Genomic DNA, 22,496 nt, shown 5'->3' on the forward strand with positions numbered 1-22,496 from the left:
TCATCACTGCTGATTCTGCGCTCGAGGCCACACAGAAATGTTAATAAAAAGCCACGAGCACTGACTGGACGATGATCCTGTTAGGAATTGCTAAGCCTGCTCCTGATTTTATCCCATTCGGTCCACATCCGAAATCTTAGGACCGCTGACATTTTGCTTCATTTCACTCTTCAGCTGCCCTTCATTGTTACACCATCCTGCTCAAGTTTCAGCCTACCCTCAAGAAATGCTCAGATTGAATAATAATAAACACATTTTATTTGAAAAATTATAGCCTATTTAAAAAGCACGCAGGCAAATTTTAGAAAGACTAGTGTCCAAGGAGTATCAGCAGACCACTGTTTTTTTTGATTCTCCAAAGCTGAGAATATTATTATTTTATAATAAATTCAATTCAAATATGAAGCTTTATTTAAATTTACCAGCTCATCCGGAAATAATGAAGTAGAAACCCTAGCCTTGAGCCATGTATTTGCAACATGAGTCAGAAGAAACAACAACCGCCTTTTGAACGTCTCTCCAGGGGACAGAGGCTCGCTCCAGTGAGGCCCGGAGGAGGAGGCGTCGGCCGGCCTGGGCGCAGATGAAGCCTCTGTCATGTTTCCTCCTTCGCCTTTGCTGAGGAGCCAGACGCAAATGAGCAGAGGGAGAAGCAGATGCCCTCGGCCGCCGGGCAACAGGGAAACTCAGGAGACAGAGGTGGGCGGCCTGCGGCGCGTGTGAGCCTGGGGTGCAGGGGAGCCCGGCAGAGGCCGCGTGTGGCCCCAGCCTGGACGTGGAGAGCAGGGTGTCTCTCCCTCCCTTAGGGAAAGAGACGGGCCAAAATCTGACTGGATTTCTGACGCGCCGCTCAGCTCCCTCTGGACGAAGCTTCGCCCATCGCTGGGCACGTTTGTCTTCAGAGCCGCCTGAGCCTGGACGCGCTTCATCGGCGAGAGGGACCCTGCCTCCAGGCAGCACCTCGGGGACACGGACCCGCCCCCGGGGGCCTCCTCAGTCCCAGTGCCTGAGGACCGATGCCGCCTTCCCAGGGAGGAAGGGGGAGCTGCTGGACTGACTGCCCTGCGGGGCTTCCAGTCTGCAGGGAGGGGCACCTATGCCGTGGGGGTGTGTGCTGGCACTCGGCACACATCCAGATTCCCCCCTCCACCCACACACACACAGAGCATCTTGCCTGCCAGCACCAGGGCCCTCAGGGGACACTGGGCCATCCGCACCAGCCCCCCAGGGGAGACACTGGCAGGTGACCGCAGAACAGGAGCCAACAGCCCTGAGGCCCGAGGCAGAGACTCCCTCCAGCACCACCACCCCCACATCTATTTGCAGCCTGGGCGCCTGCTTGAGGGCTGGTCCTGACAGCCCCCAACGTGTCCTCAGAGCTGAGAGACACAGGGATGAGTTCTCCTGAGTCTGCACCACCGGCCCAGGCTCCAAGCGGGCCTGCCTTATTTTCCAAGGAGGTCGCAGAGATTGCCAAAGGAGAGAAAAAGGAAACCAGAGCTTCACTCCAACCACTAGGCAGCCAAGAGGTGGGGATACCCCCTCCCTTCCGGTGCACCCCCTGCTCACCCCACCCTTACAGGGACCACAAGACAACTCCCAGACACGAGGTGCACAGCAGGACGAACAGAAGAGGCCCAGGTGAAGGCGGTGGCGAGCTGCTTTTTAAAAAGCAGTGGTCTGTCAGTTTCTCTTGCTTTTCAAAGTGCAGATTTACAAACCGCAGCATCAGAGTTTGGTCTCGTTGAGCGGAGGGTATAGGACCGGGCCGTCATTGCAGACATGCAGGCCCAGGTTCGGCCAGGCTTCCTGCCTACGGGCCGCCGGCTCCGCAGCATGCGAGCAGTTCTGCAGCTGCAGGTCCTTGGAGAAGCACAGTTCCACCTGCCCGAGGAGCTGCACCTCCTGGCCCTGAAGGGAAGAGCGAAGACGCTTCAGAATGCAAGTGGGGGCATTCTGGAGGTGGTCCCCTCCAGCCCCGCCCCTGAGCCAGCCTGAAATGTACACTTGGACAAAGGTGCGTGCAGTCACACCCACACACACCGTGTCTGCATCACAATCGATAAACAGGTAAACGGCACCCTATCGGTAAATGAATTTAAGACTTCAACAGCTGACAGAGGAAAGGACGACTCATCTGGAAGTGCGACGGAAAACGACAGCTGATGGGACTAACGACGTGGACACCGCACGATACGCCCACGGGCCCTGTCCCTGCCTCACTGCCTTCCGGAACAGGAGCCCCCCTGCTAGGGAGAAGCTGCCGGAACAGCAGCCCGCCCAGCACGGTGTCAAACAACAGCCTGTTATTTCAAAGCACACACACACACACACATGGACATACGCATTTGTACACCTGCACGCACCCTCTCCCCTCACCCCCCAACACACACACAACGCTGCCCCTGGGAACTCCACGGCGAGCACAAGCTCTCAGAAGGCTGCACGGGTGGTCTTGGTAGAGACAGAAGGGATGACAGAGCACAGCATATCTGACCTTCTCTAGCAGAAAACACTGGACTTTGGGCACAACTTTGTACACGGTGACAAGCGCGTCTCTGATGTCTGACACCTGAAATCGGATAAACTGCATTAGAAGTGGGAGGGGCTGGTTTGGGTTCTTTGAAACCAGAGTATAGCTCACGGCTGACGTGACAGCCGGTCGAGGCCAGGCGTCCCCAGTTGGCGGACACGCGTTTGATAAGAAGCCAGAAGCAAGACTTACCTGGTAGTAGTGGTCGGTAGATGGTTCTATCCCCAATTTCTGGAGCATGCTAAATTTTAAAGCAAAAAAAAAAAAAAAAGAAGCTGTATAATGAAGGTCCGATTTCCTTTCTTGTTGCTATCACATTTCATAATAAAAATGAAGACCCTGTTAAAGGGAAGTGTGCAGTTTCACTACCTGGGGCCATAAGTCTGCTGACACAGCGAACATGGGTGAAACCCAGGCCACCCGACCTCCCCTCGCCGTGGGCACACGAGGCCTCATCTGGGCCCCCTTCCAGCACCGGAACCTCTTAGCACCAGTCCTGGTGGCTGCCGCCAACTGGAGTAGGCACCACATAACCACCTACCCGCCATGCCTGTCCTCAAGGACAGCTAGCAGCTGATTCTGGATTCTAGGCTTATCCTAACAACCCCAAATTAAATCAGTTTTTAAAATACTTTCAACGCCTTGAATCGCTTTCTAAAGCACGTGGTTTTAACCTGCTCTTTGTGACCCCATGGAGTGTAGCCCTCCAGGCTCCTCTGTCCATGAGATTCTCCAGGCAAGAACACTGGAGTGGCTCGCCATGCCCTCCTCCAGGGGATCTTCCCAACCCAGGGACTAAACCTGCGTCTCATGTCTCCTGCACTGGCAGGCGGGTCCCCTCCCCGTGCCGCCTGGGAAGCCCAGTGGTTTATAACACAGGGCCAAATAGAAAGGACGTGTTTTGACGCCTAATTTTGTGAGCACTGAGATTTTGTATTTTCCTTGGAGAAGCTGGGAGACTATATGACTTCTCTACAGCAGTTCTACGTAGTCTCCATCAGACACTTGGTGGGCAGGAGTGCCCTTCCTCGGCAGGCCCCAGGGAATGCACCCCAGGGAGGACAGGACTCAGCCTGTCCACCCCTGGGGGCCTGGCTGATGCTCCAGGGGTCCCAGAATTCAGCAACTCTGCACTTGGGCGTGTGTATGGAAAGCCACGCAGATTCAGGAAGGGTAACCAGGAGGTCCTTAGTAAGTAAGTAGTTGTTGGCTGAAGGGACGAATTATTCAAATATTTGACCTTAAAAATTTCAGTATAACCACATATTCTCCTCTTACTGCTGGATTCAATAAAACCTGGGCTGCAGAGTCGGCTGGACTCACACTGCTTGTGAGCCAGGACCGTGAGGTCTGTGCTGGTGAACGGGGGATGCCTTCCTCCCCGGAGGGAGGTGCCCAGGGGTCTCCCGTGCAGGCGACGTCTCCCAGGACCTGCGTGATGAGCCCCTTGAATCTCTGAGTCCGCTCCATGCAGTCAGGCCCCCAGGGGTCTGGAAAGGCTCGTGGGAGGAGGTGTGTGTTTCTCAGCATGACTCCCCTGCCCGGTTCCCGGGACCGTGGTACCCGAGTCAGGGATGCTGCGCCGGGCAACTCGCAGCCGCGTTCATCCCCAGGCCTAGGGTGTGGGTGTGCGGTGACTTGGGAGAGTGGGGTGCAGGAGGCAAGGTTACAGGCCTGGGTCTCCCACCTGGTCAGGGCCAGTGCCTTATACAGATCCAGACTCTTGCCAAAGTACTTCCTCTGGGAATTGAGGGCATCCAGCTGAGCAGCACAGGTCCCGTGCTTCTTCCACTCATGGCTCCTGTAAGGGTGTGTTAAAAAAAAAAAAACAAAACTGGTTAAAAGGTAATGTTGGAGAAGGAAATGGCACCCCACTCCAGTACTCTTGCCTGGAAAACCCCATGGACGGAGGAGCGTGGTGGGCTGTAGTCCATGGCATGGCAAAGAGTCGGACACAACTGAGCGACTTCACTTTTCACTTTAAAAGGTAATACCACCACCTCTCAATAAACCACCTGCACGGCTGCTCGTGCAGGGCATCCGGGCAGGAGGCAGACTGTCGTTTTCACAAAGCGGGAAGGACAGACGTCCTCCTCTCAGCATGGGCCCCAGGCCCCGCCGGACCCAATCGAGCACCGCCAGCCCTTGTCAGTTTTCTTCAGGCCTTCCTCCACCAGGAAGCTCCAACTCACTTTTGAGACTAACAGCAAACCAAACTGAGAAAGAAGCGAATGCTGTAGTTCAGGCCTCACAGGATGACACGGCTCTGGCTGTCCTTCCGGGGAGCCCTGGCTGGACAGCAGGGGATGTGACGGGCGCGGCTGGATGGCCATGCCTCAGCCACTGGCAAGAAAACGCAGGCTCACTCATCACCAGGACGGCCTGAGCCAGTTCCCCATGCTCATTGCAGCATACACGTCATCTACAGAGACGACTGCACGGAAGCAGAAGCCCAGCCAAATGCCCGCAAACAAGCAGCGATTTGTATGGAAGAAAAACACCACTACTGATAATAATTGCTCGCGTTTTATTGAAGATTAAACCAGGTGGCTGTGAAAAGAAGAGACGCGAAAAGCAAAGGAGAAAAGGAAAGATATAAGCATCTGAATGCAGAGTTCCAAAGAATAGCAAGGAGAGATAAGAAAGCCTTCCTCAGTGATCAATGCAAAGAAATAGAGGAAAACAACAGGATGGGAAAGACTAGGGATCTCTTCAAGAAAATTAGAGATACCAAGGGAACATTTCATGCAAAGATGGGCTCGGTAAAGGACAGAAATGGTATGGACCTAACAGAAGCAGAAGATATTCAGAAGAGGTGGCAAGAATACACAGAAGAACTGTATAAAAAAGAGCTTCACGACTCATAATCATGATGATGTGATCACTCACCTAGAGCCAGACATCCTGGAACGTGAAGTCAAGTGGGCCGTAGAAAGCATCATTACGAATAAAGCTAGTGGAGGTGATGGAATTCCAGTTGAGCTATTTCAAATCCTGAAAGATGATGCTGTGAAAGTGCTGCACTCAATATGCGAGCAAATTTGGAAAACTCAGCAGTGGCCACAAGACTGGAAAAGGTCAGTTTTCATTCCAATCCCAAAGAAAGGCAATGCCAAAGAATGCTCAAACTACCGCACAATTGCACTCATCTCACACGCTAGTAAAGTAATGCTCAAAATTCTCCAAGCCAGGCTTCAGCAGTACGTGAACCGTGAACTTCCAGATATTCAAGCTGGTTTTAGAAAAGGCAGAGGAACCAGATATCAAATTGCCAACATCTGCTGGATCATCGAAAAACCAAGAGAGTTCCAGAAAAACGTCTATTTCTGCTTTATTGACTATGCCAAAGCCTTTGACTGTGTGGATCACAATAAACTGTGGAAAATTCTGAAAGAGATGGGAATACCAGACCACCTGACCTGCCTCTTGAGAAATCTATATGCAGGTCAGGAAGCAACAGTTAAAACTGGACATGGAACAACAGACTGGTTCCAAATAGGAAAAGGAGTACATCAAGGCTGTATATTGTCACCCTGCTTATTTAACTTATATGCAGAGTACATCATGAGAAATGCTGGGCTGGAAGAAGCACAAGCTGGAATCAAGACTGCCGGGAGAAATATCAATAAGCTCAGATATGCAGATGACACCACCCTTATGGCAGAAAGTGAAGAGGAACTAAAAAGCCTCTTGATGAAAGTGAAAGAGGAGAGTGAAAAAGTTGGCTTAAAGCTCAACATTCAGAAAACGAAGATCATGGCATCTGGTCCCAGCACTTCATGGGAAATAGACGGGGAAACAGTGGAAATAGTGTCAGATTTTATTTTTCTGGGCTCCAAAATCACTGCAGATGGTGATTGCAGCCATAAAATTAAAAGACACTTACTCTTTGGAAGTAAAGTTATGACCAACCTAGATAGCATATTGAAAAGCAGAGATATTACTTTGCCAACAAAGGTCTGTCTAGTCAAGGCTATGGCTTTTCCAGTGGTCATGTATGGATGTGAGAGTTAGATGGTGAAGAAAGCTGAGAGCCGAAGAACTGATACTTTTGAACTATGGTGTTGGAGAAGACTCTTGAGAGTCCTGTGGACTGCAAGGAGATCCAACCAGTCCATCCTAAAGGAGATCAGTCCTGGGTGTTCATTAGAAGGACTGATGCTGAAGCTGAAGCTCCAATACTTTGGCCACCTGATGGGAAGAGATGACTCACTGGAAAAGACCCTAATGCTGGGAGGGATTGGGGGCAGGAGGAGGACAGAGGATGAGATGCTGGATGGCATCAGTGACTCGACAGACGTGAGTTTGAGTGAACTCTGGGAGTTGGTGATGGACAGGGAGGCCTGGTGTGCTGCGATTCATGGGGTCACAAAGAGTCGGACACGACTGAGTGACTGAACTGAACTGAACTGAAACCAGGTGGCTTGGTGGTGAAGAATCCGCCTCCCAGTACAGGAGACGTGGGTTTGATCCCTGGGTCGGGAAGATCCCCTGGAGAAGGGAATGGCAACCCACTCTAGTATTCTTGCCTGGAGAATTCCACGGACGGAGGATAGGCAGGTTACAGGCCGTGGGGCTGAAAAAGAGTCAGACATGACTGAGCACACATACATGCAATGAAGTTTTACAAAATGTTTTCGCATCCTTCACTTGAGTCTCACAATGCTGCAAAGTGAAAACACAACTGCTGGTTTACCAGTGGGGACACCGAGGCTCACAGGGGCCAGTGAGCAGCCCAGCTTCACGGCTGCCCAGCCAGGCGACCCTGGCCTGCCTCAACCCACGCTCGGGGCCCTTCCGATGCCCTGCGCTGCCAACCAGTCAACTGCCAAACATGGATGGATTGATTTAGAATGATTGACAACTTGTCAACTCAGAAGCTAACCATGGTTAGCATGGAAAAACCACACGGGCATCGGCTGTATCCACGATTAATTCATGAAGATTTAATAACGACAGTCATGCAAGCTCTCAGAAGGCACCCACATGCAGTCTCACGGAAGCACAGCCTAAATGTGCCCTGATTCTTCGGCGGCATCGCCAGGGAGTGGTCCTGAGTGAGGGCAACGGCTGTGAGTCTCCAGTCTCCCGGACCCAGGAAAACCATGAGAGGGAAACGTGAAAGTGAAAGTCGCTCAGTCGTGTCTGACTCTTTACAACCCTATGGACTGTGCAATCCATGGAATTCTCCAGGACAGAATACTAAAGCGGGTATCCCTTCTCTAGCAGATCCTCCTGACCCAGGAATCAAACCAGGGTCTCCTGCACTGCAGGCAGATTCTTTATGAGCTGAGCCATGAGAAAACCATGAGGAGAGATTAAAAACAGATGAATAGTCAACTTTCTTCATCTACAATAGCACCCACACGGAATTATTTCTTAACTTTCTAAATTCTACGAAGTAGAAAAAGGAGACTCTTTTCAACTAGCTGAACGTGAACTGAATTATGGGGGCCTCAGTTTCTGCACAACAGGGACAGTCATTCTAGAATCTCCCACAGAAGGAGCTGGAGAAGTCAGGGGCAGAAGCAGTCACACACGCCCAAGCAGCTCCTGGCGTGTAATAGTCAAGAAACGTCCACTGTTGTTCCTGGAGCAAGTTAACTCAACAGATGTTAGAGATGACCAAACTCTCATTCTTTTTTTTGTCGTTTAGATGCTCAGCTGTGTCCAGCTCTTTGCAACCCCATGGACGGGAGCCCACCAGGCTCCTCTGTTCATGGGATTCTCCAGGGCAAGAATACTGGAATGGGTAGCCATTTCCTCCTCCAGGGGATATTCCCAACCCAGGGGTCAAACCCACATCTCACGCATTAGCAGGCCGATTCTTTACCACTTAACCTCCTGGGAAGTCCTCCTTTTTCTTACAAGAATCAGAAACCAATAACACCCCTGTTTTGCAGATGGTCATGTGCACAGTATTTTTCAGGATGGCTGGTTTTGTTAACAGATTTAATCTTAGGGAACTATCTTGAGCATCAACCAATACCAGGACCCTCTCCTTTGCATATGCAATTCCCATTTGAGATTAAAGAGAAAAGTTTTCTGAAATAAGCCTCTTCCTTAAGGACAGGAGAGGCCAGGACACCTCTGTGGACATTTGATCCAAGATAGCAGGGCGACCTGGGTAACAGCCACCCACGGGCAATAACCAGGGAGCCGGTAGTAACCAGGGAGCTGGTAATAACCCGCGAGCCGGTGAGCGCCCGGCCACACGAGCGCCATCTCCACATCCGAAGGCACGAACGCCACCTCAGTCATTTAGAACGAGTTTCTAAGTGCGTCGTTTACACACCCAAGCGGAAAGGTGAATCCTTTTGCCCTTATTAGACACAAAGCCAAATGTGTGTTCTGCCACATCATCTCATCAGACGCTGAAGGACTCACCCACCGAAGGCCATCTTTGTGTTATGTGTGTGTGTGTGTACAGTCGCTCATTTCGTGTCCAACTCTTTGCAACCCCATGGACTGGAGCCCGCCAGGCTCCTCTGTCCATGGGATTCTCCAGGCAAGAATACTGGAGTGGGTTGCCATGCCCTCCTCCAGGGGATCTTCCTGACCCAGGGATCACACCTGGGTCTCTTTTTGTTCCTGCATTGGCAGGTGGGTTCTTTACCACTGTGCCACCTGGGGAGATGCTTTGTGTGTGTTTAGTGGTATATTTTTAAGCTTTGGCAAAAACCTGACTGATTCTATCTGGAATATTCTAAGTACTGAAATCTCTTCTGTGTAGTCACCAGAGAGTTTTTATTTTTAAGTATACCATGAAGTGCTAGAAGTTTTTTAAATTGTTTTTCACTATTTCAACTCATGTAGGCCACAGTCTGTTCTGAAACCACGTTCCAGACCTCAGGTTGCTCAGAGCCAGCACTGAAGACATGGACTGTTCGTCTCCCAAACCTTTACAGCGTCCGGACCCAGAGCCGTGAGCGAACCACCTCCCAGCCACACGCCCTCGAGTGAACTCGCAAACCGAACACCCACGAACCAGGAGGATAAATGTCATTGTCACTCTGCTTTGTTTCAAAAAGCTTTTCTCCAAAATTTAACTCCTCCAGAAGACTCTTGAGAGTCATTTGGACTGCAAGGAGGTCCAACCTGTCCATCCTAAAGGAGATCAGTCCTGGGTGTTCATTGGAAGGACTGATGCTAAAGCTGAAACTCCAATACTTTGGCCACCTCATGCAAAGAGTTAACTCATTGGAAAAGACCCTGATGCTGGGAGGGATTGGGGGCAGGAGGAGAAGGGGACGACAGAGGATGAAATGGCTGGATGGCATCACCGACTGGATGGATATGAGTTTGAGTGAATTCTGGGAGTTGGTGATGGACAGGGAGGCCCGGCATGCAGCAGTTCATGGGATGGCAAAGAGTCGGACACAACTGAGCCACTGAACTGAACTCAGTGACTGAAGAGTCTACACAAATATACTTCCAAGTTAAGTGAATCACTTTGGCCAAAACCTGATTCACTGTGAGATGAATTATAAATTGCCATCCTGCAGTGAGGGAGGGCTTCCCAGGTGGCATCAGTGGTAAAGAATCCACCCGCCAATGCAGGAGACCCAGGTTTAATCTCTGGGTCCAGAAGAACACCTGCAGGAGGGCATGGCAACCACTCCAGTATTCTTGCCGGGAGAATCCCATGGACAGAGGGGCCTGGCAGGCTACAGTCCATAGAGTCACAAAGAGTCAGACACAATCAAAGTGACTTAGGACGCACACAAAGTGAAAGATATAATGGATTAAAAAGCAAGTTTACAAAGTCACTTCCCCTCGCCCTCATTTTTTATCCACTGGAGGACTGCTCCAAGAGGGCGCGGCACAGGCGAGGCCGCTCCAGCTCCACAGCCTCAGAGCCAGGCTCTCCGTCACCCCCGCTCCCATGGTCCCACCTCACACCTGGGCTCTGGGGCCCGAGACGGGCCTGGGAACTCAGACTCACCAGAACTGGAGGCTGCAGTTGGACGGATGGAGCAGATCGGGCCAGTACATCTTCATGTCTGGCAAAAGGTCCTGCACGTAAAGACAGCAATGATAATAAATCCACGTTAGGCTTGACAACTCAAACCTAGAAGGCAGATCTGATGAACGAACACGTTAAAAAACGAAACGAAACTGAGCTCTGTGAGTTAATAGCGCTCAGGTGAGTAAAACGACTCAGTTTACTTTGCATGACGTGTTTCTTAAGACACACGTAAAAAGTGAAGTCTGGGGAATCGTGAAGGGCTTTGTGAAAATACAAGCTCTGACGGGTGAACGGCTAGACAAATCACGTCCACCCACACAGTGGAGTACTAGTCAGCGTTAAAAAACCACAAAAGTATCAAGCCGTGACACTGGCTTCCTTCTCTCTCCAGCTTGAATGTTTCCAACGACTACGTCTGCATCTTACTCAGCACACAAGCCTTAACCAGCACACAGGACTCTGAGGAACACTGCCCGGGCCCACGGCTCACCCCCAGCCACACTGGCTTCCTCCCAGCTGCTCCAAAGCTCCGTCCTACCCCGGAGCCTTTGCCCACGCTGCTGCCTCTCCTGTCTCTGGTTAAGCTGGATCCCAGCTCACCACTACCTCCTCAGGAGAGCCGGGCCCAGGCCTACCGTCCTCAGCTCTGACTACCCTCCCCTCCAGGCACCCAGAGGGGACGTCTGTCCTGGCTCCCGGCTGCAGGCAGGGTGGGCTGGAGATCACACCTGGTTCTGCCCCGGCCCCCAGCACAGTGCCCGATGCACGGCTGGCACGAGAACCTGTGACTGGTTTGGATGCGATTACCTTATGCTTCTGGGGGCCGTGCAGTCCTGGGAAGGGCCCATAATTCAGGCAAATCCCAAGTCTGCCCCACATTTTCAGAGAGGTCTCAGGAACTCGCAGACCCTGCCCAGTAAGTCCAGGTACGAAGTCACAAGTCTCTGACAGTTGGCCATCACACACGAGGGGTTGTCAGCACCCCGTGGAAAGCTGTGCTCGCATGTGTGTGTGTGTGTGTGTGCACGCGCACGCGCGTGTGCGTGGCCGCTACCAGCTCTCGTAACCTCAGCGCCCAGAGTTACTCTGCAATACAAGTCTTTGTCCTGGAAAGACCCATCCTGTCTTCCTTGCTCACTGGCCCCACTGAGAAACCCATCCACAGCCAGAAAGGACACCCTGGGGGCCACGGCACTCCTGCAAGCCAGGGCGGTACACATGCCTGAGCTCATGCCCAGCTGGCAGGGGTCTCAGACTAGGAACTATGGGCCACGGGCTAGAGCCAGGGCCGGCCTGCTCACCCCTGCTGCCCCTCACACATCGCTGCAGTCCATCGGGCCCAGGGCAGAGGACTTACTGAAACACAGATCGTCCTTAATCCGTGGGGCTGCTTTAGATACCCATGAACGTGGTGAACACACTTCAGACACAGCTTTGAGGGCACACCTAGAGGAGCAGCTAATCTTTTGGGAGACTCTGCGGTGGGAACATTATTAAAGTTAGTACCTTGATCTCATGTGGATTAAAGGGCCAGGATCGGTTACATGCTTCACTTTTATCGGGCCTTGAAATTAGAGTTGAAAAAATAAAGAGAAATTAGTCTTGGTTGGGCTGGTTCCAAATGGCATGAGAAAACACTCGAGTTGTGGTCTGGAGAGAATGAAAGGGGGTGAGTCACGCTTGGGCACAAGCAGGCAATACTAAAGTTCCCTTCAAAGCGGTAAGTTGTCCGAAACTTCAGGCACAGTGCAAACAGGCTTTCCAGCTCAGGAAGCAAATAGACAGCCCAGTAGGGGGCGAGCCAGAGCTGGGTCGGTGGAGATATTTGGCCAGGTTCTGGCGCTTCTCTGGTGGTTCTGTGATCAGAGTCTGTCTGCAATGCAGGAGACCCAGGTTCAACCCCTGGATTGGGAAGATACCCTGGAGAAGGCCATGGCAACCCACTCCAGTATTCTTGCCTGGAGAGTCCCATGAACAGAGGAGCCTGGCGGGCTCCAGTCCATAGGGTTGCAAAGAGTTGGACATGACGGAGCAACCAACACTTTTTGAGTTACTTGCAAACCTCCATTCAACAAGCATAACTTGAGAACAGCAAGAGGTCCCACCTCTTTAAAGGCGATGAGGACCATTGATACAAGGTGCGTGTCGTGCTCAGGACGCACCTGGTGACGACTCAAGGTGGGCTGCGGGAATGTTCTAGCACGGAGCATGTGTCCCTCCACTTGAGCCTGATTCTGTCCTCATGCGTCCAGTTCTGAACGGGTCCACGCTCCGTCCCCACGTGCGGCTTAGATCGCGAGGGACCACACGTGCTTTCTCCAGGGTGGACAGGCCTGCCCAGCCCCGAAACCAGCCCCACTCCCCAGAGCTGGGTGCCGCCCCTCCAGCTGGGCAGCGGCCGAGGGCACCAGTGAAGTCACAGAAACCAGAGGTGGGATGAGGCCCGGTCCTCAGGACCCTGTTTGACCAGCATGCCCCTGACCCTGTCCCTGAGGGACACTGGGGCCAGCAGGAGCCAGGACTGCCCGCCTCTCAAGGGAGGGGGAGACCCGGTCGCTCCCTCTGGACAAACGCACGCACAGTTTAACGTCATGAATACATGCGCACACCACAAAAACCAAAGGAAACGAACTGCAAGCAAAACCGGCAGGAAAAATCCGGTGTCTGTGGAGTATGTATACTGTAGATACAGATCACATATGAATAACGTACATACATTTATTTTTATGCATTTACTTATTGGTTCCAAAAGAAGAAAATGAGAAAATTAAAACTCAGTGATCGAATATGTACCCAGAACCCTTAAATGCATATTTAAACCAGACTGTTATCATTCTACCAAAACAGAACTCAAGGGCAACAGAAGGCAGGTCATGTTAGAAAGGCTAAAGATGTTTCTCAACCAGCTTCTGGCCTGCTCAGTAAACTCCTAACAGAAATCACCAGAATACACGTCTGGACAGAGTGAAGCCAGAACCCCAGGTTGCCAGCTTCTGCGGCTGCTGAAGTTTTAAATGCAGGAAGTACTTGCCATAATCCGTGTATCGTCCAGTAATTCGGAGGGTCTTTGCAATGCCTCGCAACTTCCTATGAAGACAAGACAGGAGACAAGTGGTTTCTTGTTTATTAAATACACTCAGCAACCTTCCTTTCTTTCGACAAACATCAATGAAATCCTAACACAAAATAAATTCTGTGGTAATTTACGATAAACAATGTTCATGACGGTACCACATGGGGCGGGGGCTGGATGTTTTATTTGGAAAAAGGTGAACCAAAACTTTGGAAAACAGAATTTAACAGCTATTTTTTTTTTTCTTTATATGCCTGAAAATTAAGTCTATCTGATGGATGCACTCATAGTTACCCGTGAATAATTTTCTTGTCATGCAATCAAAAAATGAGAACCAGAGGCTGACATGGCACCCAGTCGTATTCAGACCTGTTCAGGTACCAGGTTAAAATGCAATAGTGCAATAATAAGTACTGAGAATCTGGAGCCAACAAAAACGCAAGATGAGAGTAAAATAATTATCATGGAGTTAAAAATCTTCAGTGTAACACTTTACGGGAACCTCCAAATTATTTCGCAAAAATGGATCTTTTCCGAGATAAATAACCATTAAGAAATACGCCTCGACTATCAGGCGGTGGTGTCAGAACTTGGGCCCAGTGCCTGCAGTGGACAAGCGAGGGAACAGTACGCGTTGGGTGTGGTGAGGAGCTGGCTCACCCACAAGCCCTCCTGCTTAGACCCCTTCTGACGTGGGAAGCGCTCCTCTGTATGGCTGGTCTGGAAATAAGGGCAGGCCTGGTTTAGGTGACGGCAATGTCTGATGTCAGAAGGCTCAGACTAGGGGGCAGAGGGCAGGATGACCACCCGTGCCCTGCTCCCATCCCCAAGGAAACACAATCCAAAGCAGGCAGGCTTTTCCGCAGCGCGAGGCAGTGGAGGGCAAAGCCGAGCGCCCACGGGGGCTTCCCTACCCCAGCTCTTCACCCAGTGTATTGGATGATCCTTCGGTGGGGGAAACTGGAGTCAAGGGGCAGCTTTGCAAGGGGGCATGAGCCCGAGGGCCCCTGAGCAGAGGACAGACCTGCTCTGGCATCTGTGACGCCCACCTGGCTCTCGAGGCAGGGCCCCTGGCCCCTCACGCAGGGCCTCCTGGAGGCTCGGTCTCAGCTTGGGAGGGCTCGGCCTCGAGGGGCGGGCAGGCCGGGGGCTCGGTCAGTGAGAGGCGCTGGGGAGCAGCCTGCACGGGACCTCCTCTCCGTGGGCGTCACGGGTCCCCGCAGAACTCACCTGGCACACGGTCGCAGGCCAGTGGTGAACCATGATTAGTTTGCTCCACTCGAGGTCATCACTGCAAAAAGACAAGGGGCTCACTCTGTAACTTGAGTTACAGAAAAATTAATCCATCCATCGATCACTCAATAAACACAGGGTGCCTGCTGCCGGCCAGGCGCTGCTGCTTTTGCTGCTGCTGCTGCTGCTGCTGCGGGGAGGGGTCCATGTCCCTAGGCACTGCTGAGGGCAGGAGGGGGCAGCCGGGTTCCCAGGTGCGGCGGGGAGGGGGTCACTGAGAGGACTGGGGGGCCAAGTCCTTACTCTCTTGCAGCGCACCAGCCAGTGAGGGAGACAATGACCATGGTGACTGAGCAAACGCAGACGGCATGGCCCGGGAACAAGTGGTAACAGGCCTATCCGGTGGGGTGCCTGTCAGTCATGTCCAACTGGACATGACTGGAGTGGGTTGCCATTTCCTTCTCCAGGGGATCCTCCTGACCCAGGGATCCAACCCACATCTCTTGTACCTCCCACACTGGCTGGAAAACTGTTCACCACCGCACCACCTGGGAAGCCTGGCAGGCGGGGAGGGGCTCAGGATTCTGGACCAGGCAACTGGGAAGACTCTGCAGTGAAGGACTGGTCAGAAAGCCCCTTTCTCCTCAGAGGCTCAGGCAGTGCAGACACAGACCAATGAGCCCTTAGCAGCACGTGTGACATCCACAAGCCTGGAAATACAATGGTTCCTATAGCTCACTGGGCCACAGAACAGCACCCAGAGCTGCACAGGGGTTGGCACCACCCCAGCCACTGGGATCTTGTTCTCTGCAGGATGAGTGACTTGGGAGCCTAAGGACTTCTTCCAATGTCCCCATGAAACCCATCTGACCCTAAGACGTTCCATAAGGGGCTGTGGAGTAGCATTCACACATCCCTCAGCAGAAGCTCTTCCACCAGGCTGGCAAGGCTTGGCACACACAGAGATGGGGGCAGAAAGGCTGGCTTGTGGAAATACTCACTTTCCAGATGGAAAACATCAGTAGCAACAGGGCATATAACTCAAGCAGGCATGTCATTCAGGATAGATGAAATTTTATTTTATTAGGATAGATGAAATTTTAGAAGAAGCAAAAGCCAAACAGAAATAAGTTCTTACATAACCGTTTTGTAAATAATTGAGTACTGTTTAAAAAGCAGAGAATTCACAATATTTGAAAACTTTTCTCAGACTGAACTAATAAGCAAATGCTCAGTACAAGAGCATAAGCATTAGTACTCGTGAGCTCACTCATGCTCATGCATGAGCGTTAGTGATGGGAGAAGCGTTAGAAATGCTTTTTTCCCCTAGGTATGAAAACCTTATTTCACAAAGGGGGAAACCGAGGCTGGAAGAGTAGGCAGAGACCAGGAAAACTAGACCAACAGCATGGAGTTTACAATAAAACTCAAGACTCAACAATGTCTGTAATAGTTACCACATACCACCCCGGCTAAAGAGTGCTGTGAGTGTGAGAGAGAGATCCTCTCCAATCGGGAGATGCTGACTGCCCTGTAGAGAGAAAGGCCTCCCAAGCAGAGGCAGAGGGCCTGGGAAAACCCCGCTGAGCCGCGAGGCCCTCAGGTTGAGTCACCCTCGTGGTCTCGAACCCCTGCCTTACTCACCAAGTATCTCAGTTGTGCATGACAAGTACGCCAGACACGTGGACTAAGTTACCTAACTGGATATGTGAACATGTTTGCTTCTTTGGAAGTCCGCAACTTGCAGATCCCTATGGAGGGGGGCTGCTGCATTGATCGCTGTAGGCCAGGCGTGGCTCGGAGCACGGTCGGTACTTTAACTGATGCCTCCTGGCATTGGCGCTAGGAGGCAGGTGCCATCACTCTGGGGACTTCGGGTTGAACGACCTTGGTGGACAGCTCTGGATCACACATCTGGATCTGAGCTAGCAGTTCACACTCAATCCGTACACCACACTACCTCTCTGGTGAACCACTCTTAACTTGAGGGCAATGCTTAGTTATTTAATGCAGCCCGTTTTCAGAAAATAACACTTTCTTGGAAAACTGAAATTTAATGTTACCTTTTAAAGTAAATGATAAAACAACAACGATGGTTCATTAAAAAGGAAAACTGAACTTTTCCCACGCCTACAAGTGAAGTATGAACTCCTTTTATTAACAAGATCATTACCCAAATAAAATAGAAGAAAATTCAAATCTGGTATTCAGATCTCTGTCTCCTCTACAGAAGTATAATGTGAATCCTCTCCCAGAGCCCCTGTTTACCCCTAATTCGTCAGTTGCATAGGAAAGAATGGAAAGAGGGAACGAGGGGGAGGGGAGGGAGGGCGAGAGAAAGAAACCAGGAAAGAGGAACCACGACCACTTTACCAGAATCGCACTGACCCTGGTCGGAATGCGCGCGCGCGCCGTCCCTAGAGCCGCTCGCAAGTTCGGGCGCCCGGGTCCACCCCCGTTCCCCCGCAGACCCGCGCCCCTCGCCCCGCCAGCAGCTCACGTCCTCCAGAGCCCGCGCGCGCCGCCCCGGAGCCACCCCGAAGCTCGGGCACTCGTGTTCCCCCACCCCGCCTATCCCCCGTTCCCCTGCAGACCCGCGCCCCGCGCCCCTTCGGCGGCTCACCTCCTCCAGAACCCATGCGAGCCGCCCAAACAGCTCAGCGCCAGGCACAAGGCGCCCAGGAAGGCCGGGGAAGTCATCCGCCGCACCGGGGAGGACCCTACGGGGTCGCCAAGGCTCAGTCTCCCGAGGGCGCGAGGCCGCGTCCGGCGCCAGGCCCTGCGCTTCCCTGAAAAAGGAACAGACGTCGCTAAGCTGACCGTGCGCCGGGCCAGCGGCCGGCGAGCAGCGTGGCTAACCCCAGCACACCGCCGAGCCCCCTGCGGAGGCCCGGAGGCCTGGGAGCCCAGATCCCCGCAACACAGTGGACTCGCACCCCGCCCACCAACCACCCGGAACCCTGGGGCCCTGCCGCCTCACCAGGTCCGCCAGGCGCACACGACGGCCGGTCAGCTAACTCCCCGACCCTCGCTGCCCGGCGAATCCCGAGGCCTGAGCCTCTACCCGCGCATTTCCGCCCAGATGCCCCAACGCCACGCCCCCGCCCGGGACACGCCCCCGTTTCGGACACGCCCCCAGCCCGGGACACGCCCCTGGGAGACAGGCTGGCGCCGGGCCGGCGAGAAGCCCTGGAGAAGCCCGACGCCACGCCCCTTCTGGAGGACACGCCCCGCCCAGAGGGCACGCCCCGCCCCCGGTCTGTCAGTCTTCCCCTTAGGCTGTTTGCGCTTCACTTTCGGGCTGGTTCCTTCCTGCCTTCCGCCCGGACCCGGGAGGTCGACTTGAAAGCCACCTTCTCTAAAGTCCTGGGAGCCCCGGCTCCTCGTCTCCGCATCGAGCTGCCCGGGAGACGGGGCTTTCGGGGACCAGTAGCCAGTCCGTCAAGGTGTGTGACAGGCGTGCGGAGACAGCGCCGTGGGGCCGCAGGAAAGGGCTGGGAGAAGGCTGCTCCCTCGAGGCCGGGTTGTATTCAAGGAGCTGGGATCCTGGGGACCCAGGCAGGCGGAGAGACTCGTGTCGCGTGTCTTCCCCACCACAGGGCCCCTTAGGGGCAGCCCCTGACCCCCAGACAGTCCTGTCTGTCCAGCGCCAAGACCGCACAGGGCGCCCCTAGGTAACCCCACTTGATTCCGTTGTCTCTGCCCCATTCCCATGATCTCCACCGTTTGCAACTCTTCTGGGACACGGAACAGCAGGACCTTTGGAGCTAAGCCTGCCATCAGGACCATCAGCCTTCCTTGAGATCAAATAGAAAATCAAGGCTGTGACTGTGCACCCACCACCAGCCAGACAGCCTGTGTCCTTCGTCCTAAGAACCTGGGCAGTGAAGATCCACAAGGCAGTGGCCAAGTCAGTGGGCGATGGAGGGAGGCAGGCAGGCGGGGAGGTGGTGGAGGAGGCAGCAGGCTCCTAGACGACGACCAAGTCAGTGGGCCAGTGGGCGATGGAGGGAGGGAGGGAGGCAGGGAGGGAGGGAGGCAGGCGGGGAGGCGGTGGAGGAGGCAGTAGGCTCCCAGCCCCTGCCACCTGCAGCTCAGGCCTTCAGTCCACCTTCCTTCCCCTGTGTCCTCAGGAACTACATCCTCAAAGATGGCCAGTGACCTCCTAACCACAGACAGTGCTTGGTCCCCGGTCCTCTGTGGCTCTGTCCATCTCTCCACTCTGCTGCCAAGAAGTGGTCAAAACATGCAGGGCCGCAGGAGGTCCTCCCAGCCACAATAACGTTTCCATGTCCCCCATTTCTTGCTTGTAGCTAAAGCTCCAGCCTCCTAGACCTTCCCTGAGCTCCAAAGGGCAGATTCAAGCAGTCACCAGGGAACTGAGGGAGTGCAGAACAAAGGGAAAGCAGTCAAGAAAGAGAAGGGCAGCGATAAAGTAGTCCTAACCCAGCCTCAAGGGAGACATATATATTGATATATCTTCTGCAGGAATTAAGGCCCCCACCCAGGTGGAGGATGGTAGCTTCAGGCTGAGCACACAATCCTTGGTGCACCCCCCTGTTACCTCACCAACAACCAAAGACAAGAACTCACACACTCTGAAGTCTATACATTTGCCTGTAAAAATTCTTCTCCAAAAACCACTGGAGAGTTTGGGGTTTTTGAGCCCAAGCCAAAAACCTGTACTCCTTTCTTGGTTCTGCAATAAACATTTCTCTGTTCCAAACTCCCGTGTTTGGGTTTGTTTGGCCTCACTGCGTCAGGCCCTCGAATTTGACAACACTGGCTCTGCAGTTAGGTGTGGATCTAACCAGGTCACTCCCCTGGAAAAACTTTACGGGTCTTCTGGTTGATCTTTGTTTGCTGTTGTTATTGTTATTGGCTTGTTTTGTTTTCCAGCCGTGCAGCAGCTGGGATCTTAGTTTTCCAATCAGGAACTGAACCCTCGCCCCCTGCAATGGAAACAAAGCTTTAACCACCGGTCGCTGTTGTTCAGTCGCTCAGTCGTGTCTGACTCTTTTTGACCCCATGGACCGTAGCGCACCAGGCCTCCCTGCCCATCACCAACTCCCAGAGCTTGCTCAAACTCATGTCCATCGAGTCGGTGATGCCATCCAACCATCTCATCCTCTGTGCTCCCCCTCTCCTCCTGCCTTCAGTCTTTGCTAGCATCAGGGTGTTTTCCAATGAGTTGGCTCTTTGCATCAGGTGGCCAAAGGATTGGAGGTCCACGGAAACCCCTAGAAATAAAGGGGAGATGAGTCACCCTATCACTCTCACGCAAGCAGCATCAGCATTTGCAGGACAGTTTTTCTTGAAGCAAGTGGAAGTTCCCTGACCAGGGGTCGAACCTGTGCTTCCTGCGTTGTGAGCGTGGAGTTTTAATCACAGGACCCCAGAGAAGTCCTCCCCATTCATCTCTGAATGAGCAACAGAATTCTTAGTCTGCTCAGGCCTCAGCCACTCTATGGACTAGCTCACGGTGCACATCCAGTCCAGAGGCCCTGGCTCCACCCCGCTAATACTGGCCTTGTCGTTCCTCAGCCACGGTCTCTCCCAGGGTGCTGCACTCCTTCTGTCCCCTCCCTACATCCCACCCTAGATAATGCCCATTCGTATTTACCTTGTGAGTGAGACTGCAGCTTCCTCAGGCTCCTCTGCCACACGTGATGGTCTCAGTTCAGTTCAGTTCAGTCGCTCAGTCGTGTCCGACTCTTTGCGACCCCATGAATCACAGCACACCAGGCCTCCCTGTCCATCACCAACTCCCAGAGTTTACCCAATGCATGTCCATTGAGTTGGTGATGCCATCCAACCATCCCATCCTCTGTCGTCCCCTTCTCCTCCTGCCTTCAGTCTTTCCTAGCATCAGGGTCTTTTCCAATGAGTCAGCACTTCGCATCAGGTGGCCAAAGTATTGGAGTATCAGCTTCAACATCAGTCCTTCCAATGAACACCCAGGACTGATCTCCTTTAGGATGGACTGGTTACATCTCCTTGCAGTCCAAGGGACTCTCAAGAGTCTTCTCCAACACCACAGTTCAAAAGCATCAATTCTTCGGTGCTCAGCTTTCTTCAAAGTCCAACTCTCACATCCATACATGACTACTGGAAAAACCATAGCCTTGACTAGGTGGACCTTTGTTGACAAAGTAACGTCTCTGCTTTTTAATATGCTAACTAGGTTGGTCATAACTTTCCTTCCAAGGAGTAAGCATCTTAATTTTATGGCTGCATCACCATCTGCAGTGATTTTGGCGTGACGGTCTAGGTGCAGGGTAACACGTCCTGCTGCCTGCCTCTCACCCACAGAGCACTCACACTGTTTGAAATAGAGCGGGTGTGATTACTCTGCTCATGTCTGGCTTCCCCTGCTGCCTGCCTCTCACCCACAGAGCACGCACACTGTTTGAAATAGAGCGGGTGTGATTACTCTGCTCATGTCTGGCTTCCCCTGCTGCCTGCCTCTCACCCACAGAGCACTCACACTGTTTGAAATAGAGCGGGTGTGATTACTCTGCTCATGTCTGGCTTCCCCTGCTGCCTGCCTCTCACCCACAGAGCACTCACACTGTTTGAAATAGAGCGGGTGTGATTACTCTGCTCATGTCTGGCTTCCCCTGCTGCCTGCCTCTCACCCACAGAGCACTCACACTGTTTGAAATAGAGCGGGTGTGATTACTCTGCTCATGTCTGGCTTCCCCTGTAGATTGCAAGTCAACACCCGTATCTAGTTTAGTCACCGCTGAGTCCCCACTACCTGCAAACAGTAGGTGATTGACAAACAGCATCTGTGGGAGGAATGCGCGGGCTCCTCTGTGGTCTGAAGCAGCGTCGTGTCTTTCTGGTCTCCCCCATTTCTCCAACTTCTTACGTTTTCCGGGCTCCTTCAACCACCTCCTCTAAACAACCTAAGCAAACCCCACCATTCTGTCCTCCTGCTTCTCTTTTAGGCTAAAAAGATCCTTTTCTTAAAACAAACCTGCATCCCATGATTCCTAGTTCTCCCTCAAACCACAGTCCATCTGTGTAAGTCTCTGCTCCTCAGGGAGGCCTTTCCTGACCACAGCTGGATAAGAAGAGAATCTGATTTAGACAGAATTTTATTCTTGAGGACCCTGCGGGCTATGGGAGGGGTGGTGAGCGGGGAGGGAGTCTAGTAACAGGAAAAAGCGCTGACTTGAGGAGCTGCAAGCTTCTCCAGGGTTGGGCAAGAGAGGTTTCTTTACAGAGAGGAGTAAACACAGCTAGAAACCACCGCAGTGGGCAGTGGGCTGAGAGGGTGGTTTTGTAGGCCAGGCGGTCAGAGAATGTTCTTCCCGGAGGCACCTGAGCTCAGGACAGTGGTGCCTGCCTGCTCTGGGTGAGGCTGAAGGAAGCAGAGAAGCTGAAACTAAGTTTGGTGAATAAGCTTCCTGTTCCCAATGGCTGGTGAAAGAACTAAGGTGAGGCCAAGAACGGGCATTCGGAGGGTCCCTGTCTGGCCTTGTCCCAGGTAAGGTGGGGGTGGGCGGGGCGGGGGTATCCAGGAACCAGCAGGGGGACTTTTTAACCTTTGCTGTGCTCCAGGACCACAGGCTTAGATAAAATTCAGCATCGTCACCACTGGCAACTTGCCACTGCCTCGCACGGTTCATTTTCAGCAAGGCTCCCTTCATCACCTCTGAGCTTCCTGCTCACTGCTCTCC

At 52.9% G+C, this 22,496-nt stretch overlaps 1 protein-coding gene across 1 annotated transcript; it reads right to left on the reverse strand.

Moving 5' to 3' along the window:
• Positions 1–235: 235 nt before the first annotated feature.
• RNASET2 (ribonuclease T2) lies at positions 236–17,897 on the reverse strand. Its single transcript, XM_019967680.2, has 10 exons — positions 17,789–17,897; positions 17,432–17,597; positions 14,806–14,866; positions 13,534–13,589; positions 12,009–12,066; positions 10,479–10,549; positions 4,221–4,334; positions 2,726–2,774; positions 2,498–2,572; positions 236–1,911 (listed from the first exon to the last, which is right to left on the reverse strand). The coding sequence occupies exons 2-10, from the start codon at positions 17,506–17,508 to the stop codon at positions 1,729–1,731; spliced, it is 744 nt and encodes a 247-aa protein (XP_019823239.2). The 5' UTR covers positions 17,509–17,597; positions 17,789–17,897; the 3' UTR covers positions 236–1,728.
• Between the last annotated feature and the right edge of the window lie 4,599 nt (positions 17,898–22,496).

Source organism: Bos indicus, chromosome 9 (genome assembly GCF_029378745.1).
Source record: "Bos indicus isolate NIAB-ARS_2022 breed Sahiwal x Tharparkar chromosome 9, NIAB-ARS_B.indTharparkar_mat_pri_1.0, whole genome shotgun sequence".
In the NCBI taxonomy this organism is placed as follows: domain Eukaryota; kingdom Metazoa; phylum Chordata; class Mammalia; order Artiodactyla; family Bovidae; genus Bos; species Bos indicus.

Excerpts from the sequence above, each read along its gene's own strand:
- RNASET2 (XM_019967680.2), bottom strand. The coding sequence starts at position 17,508 with ATGACTTCCCCGGCCTTCCTGGGCGCCTTGTGCCTGGCGCTGAGCTGT. Across the intron at positions 14,867-17,431 it reads TCGCATGGGTTCTGGAGGAG|TGATGACCTCGAGTGGAGCA; the intron begins GTGAGCCGCCGA and ends GTCTTTTTGCAG. Across the intron at positions 4,335-10,478 it reads AACTGCAGCCTCCAGTTCTG|GAGCCATGAGTGGAAGAAGC; the intron begins GTGAGTCTGAGT and ends ACACCCTTACAG.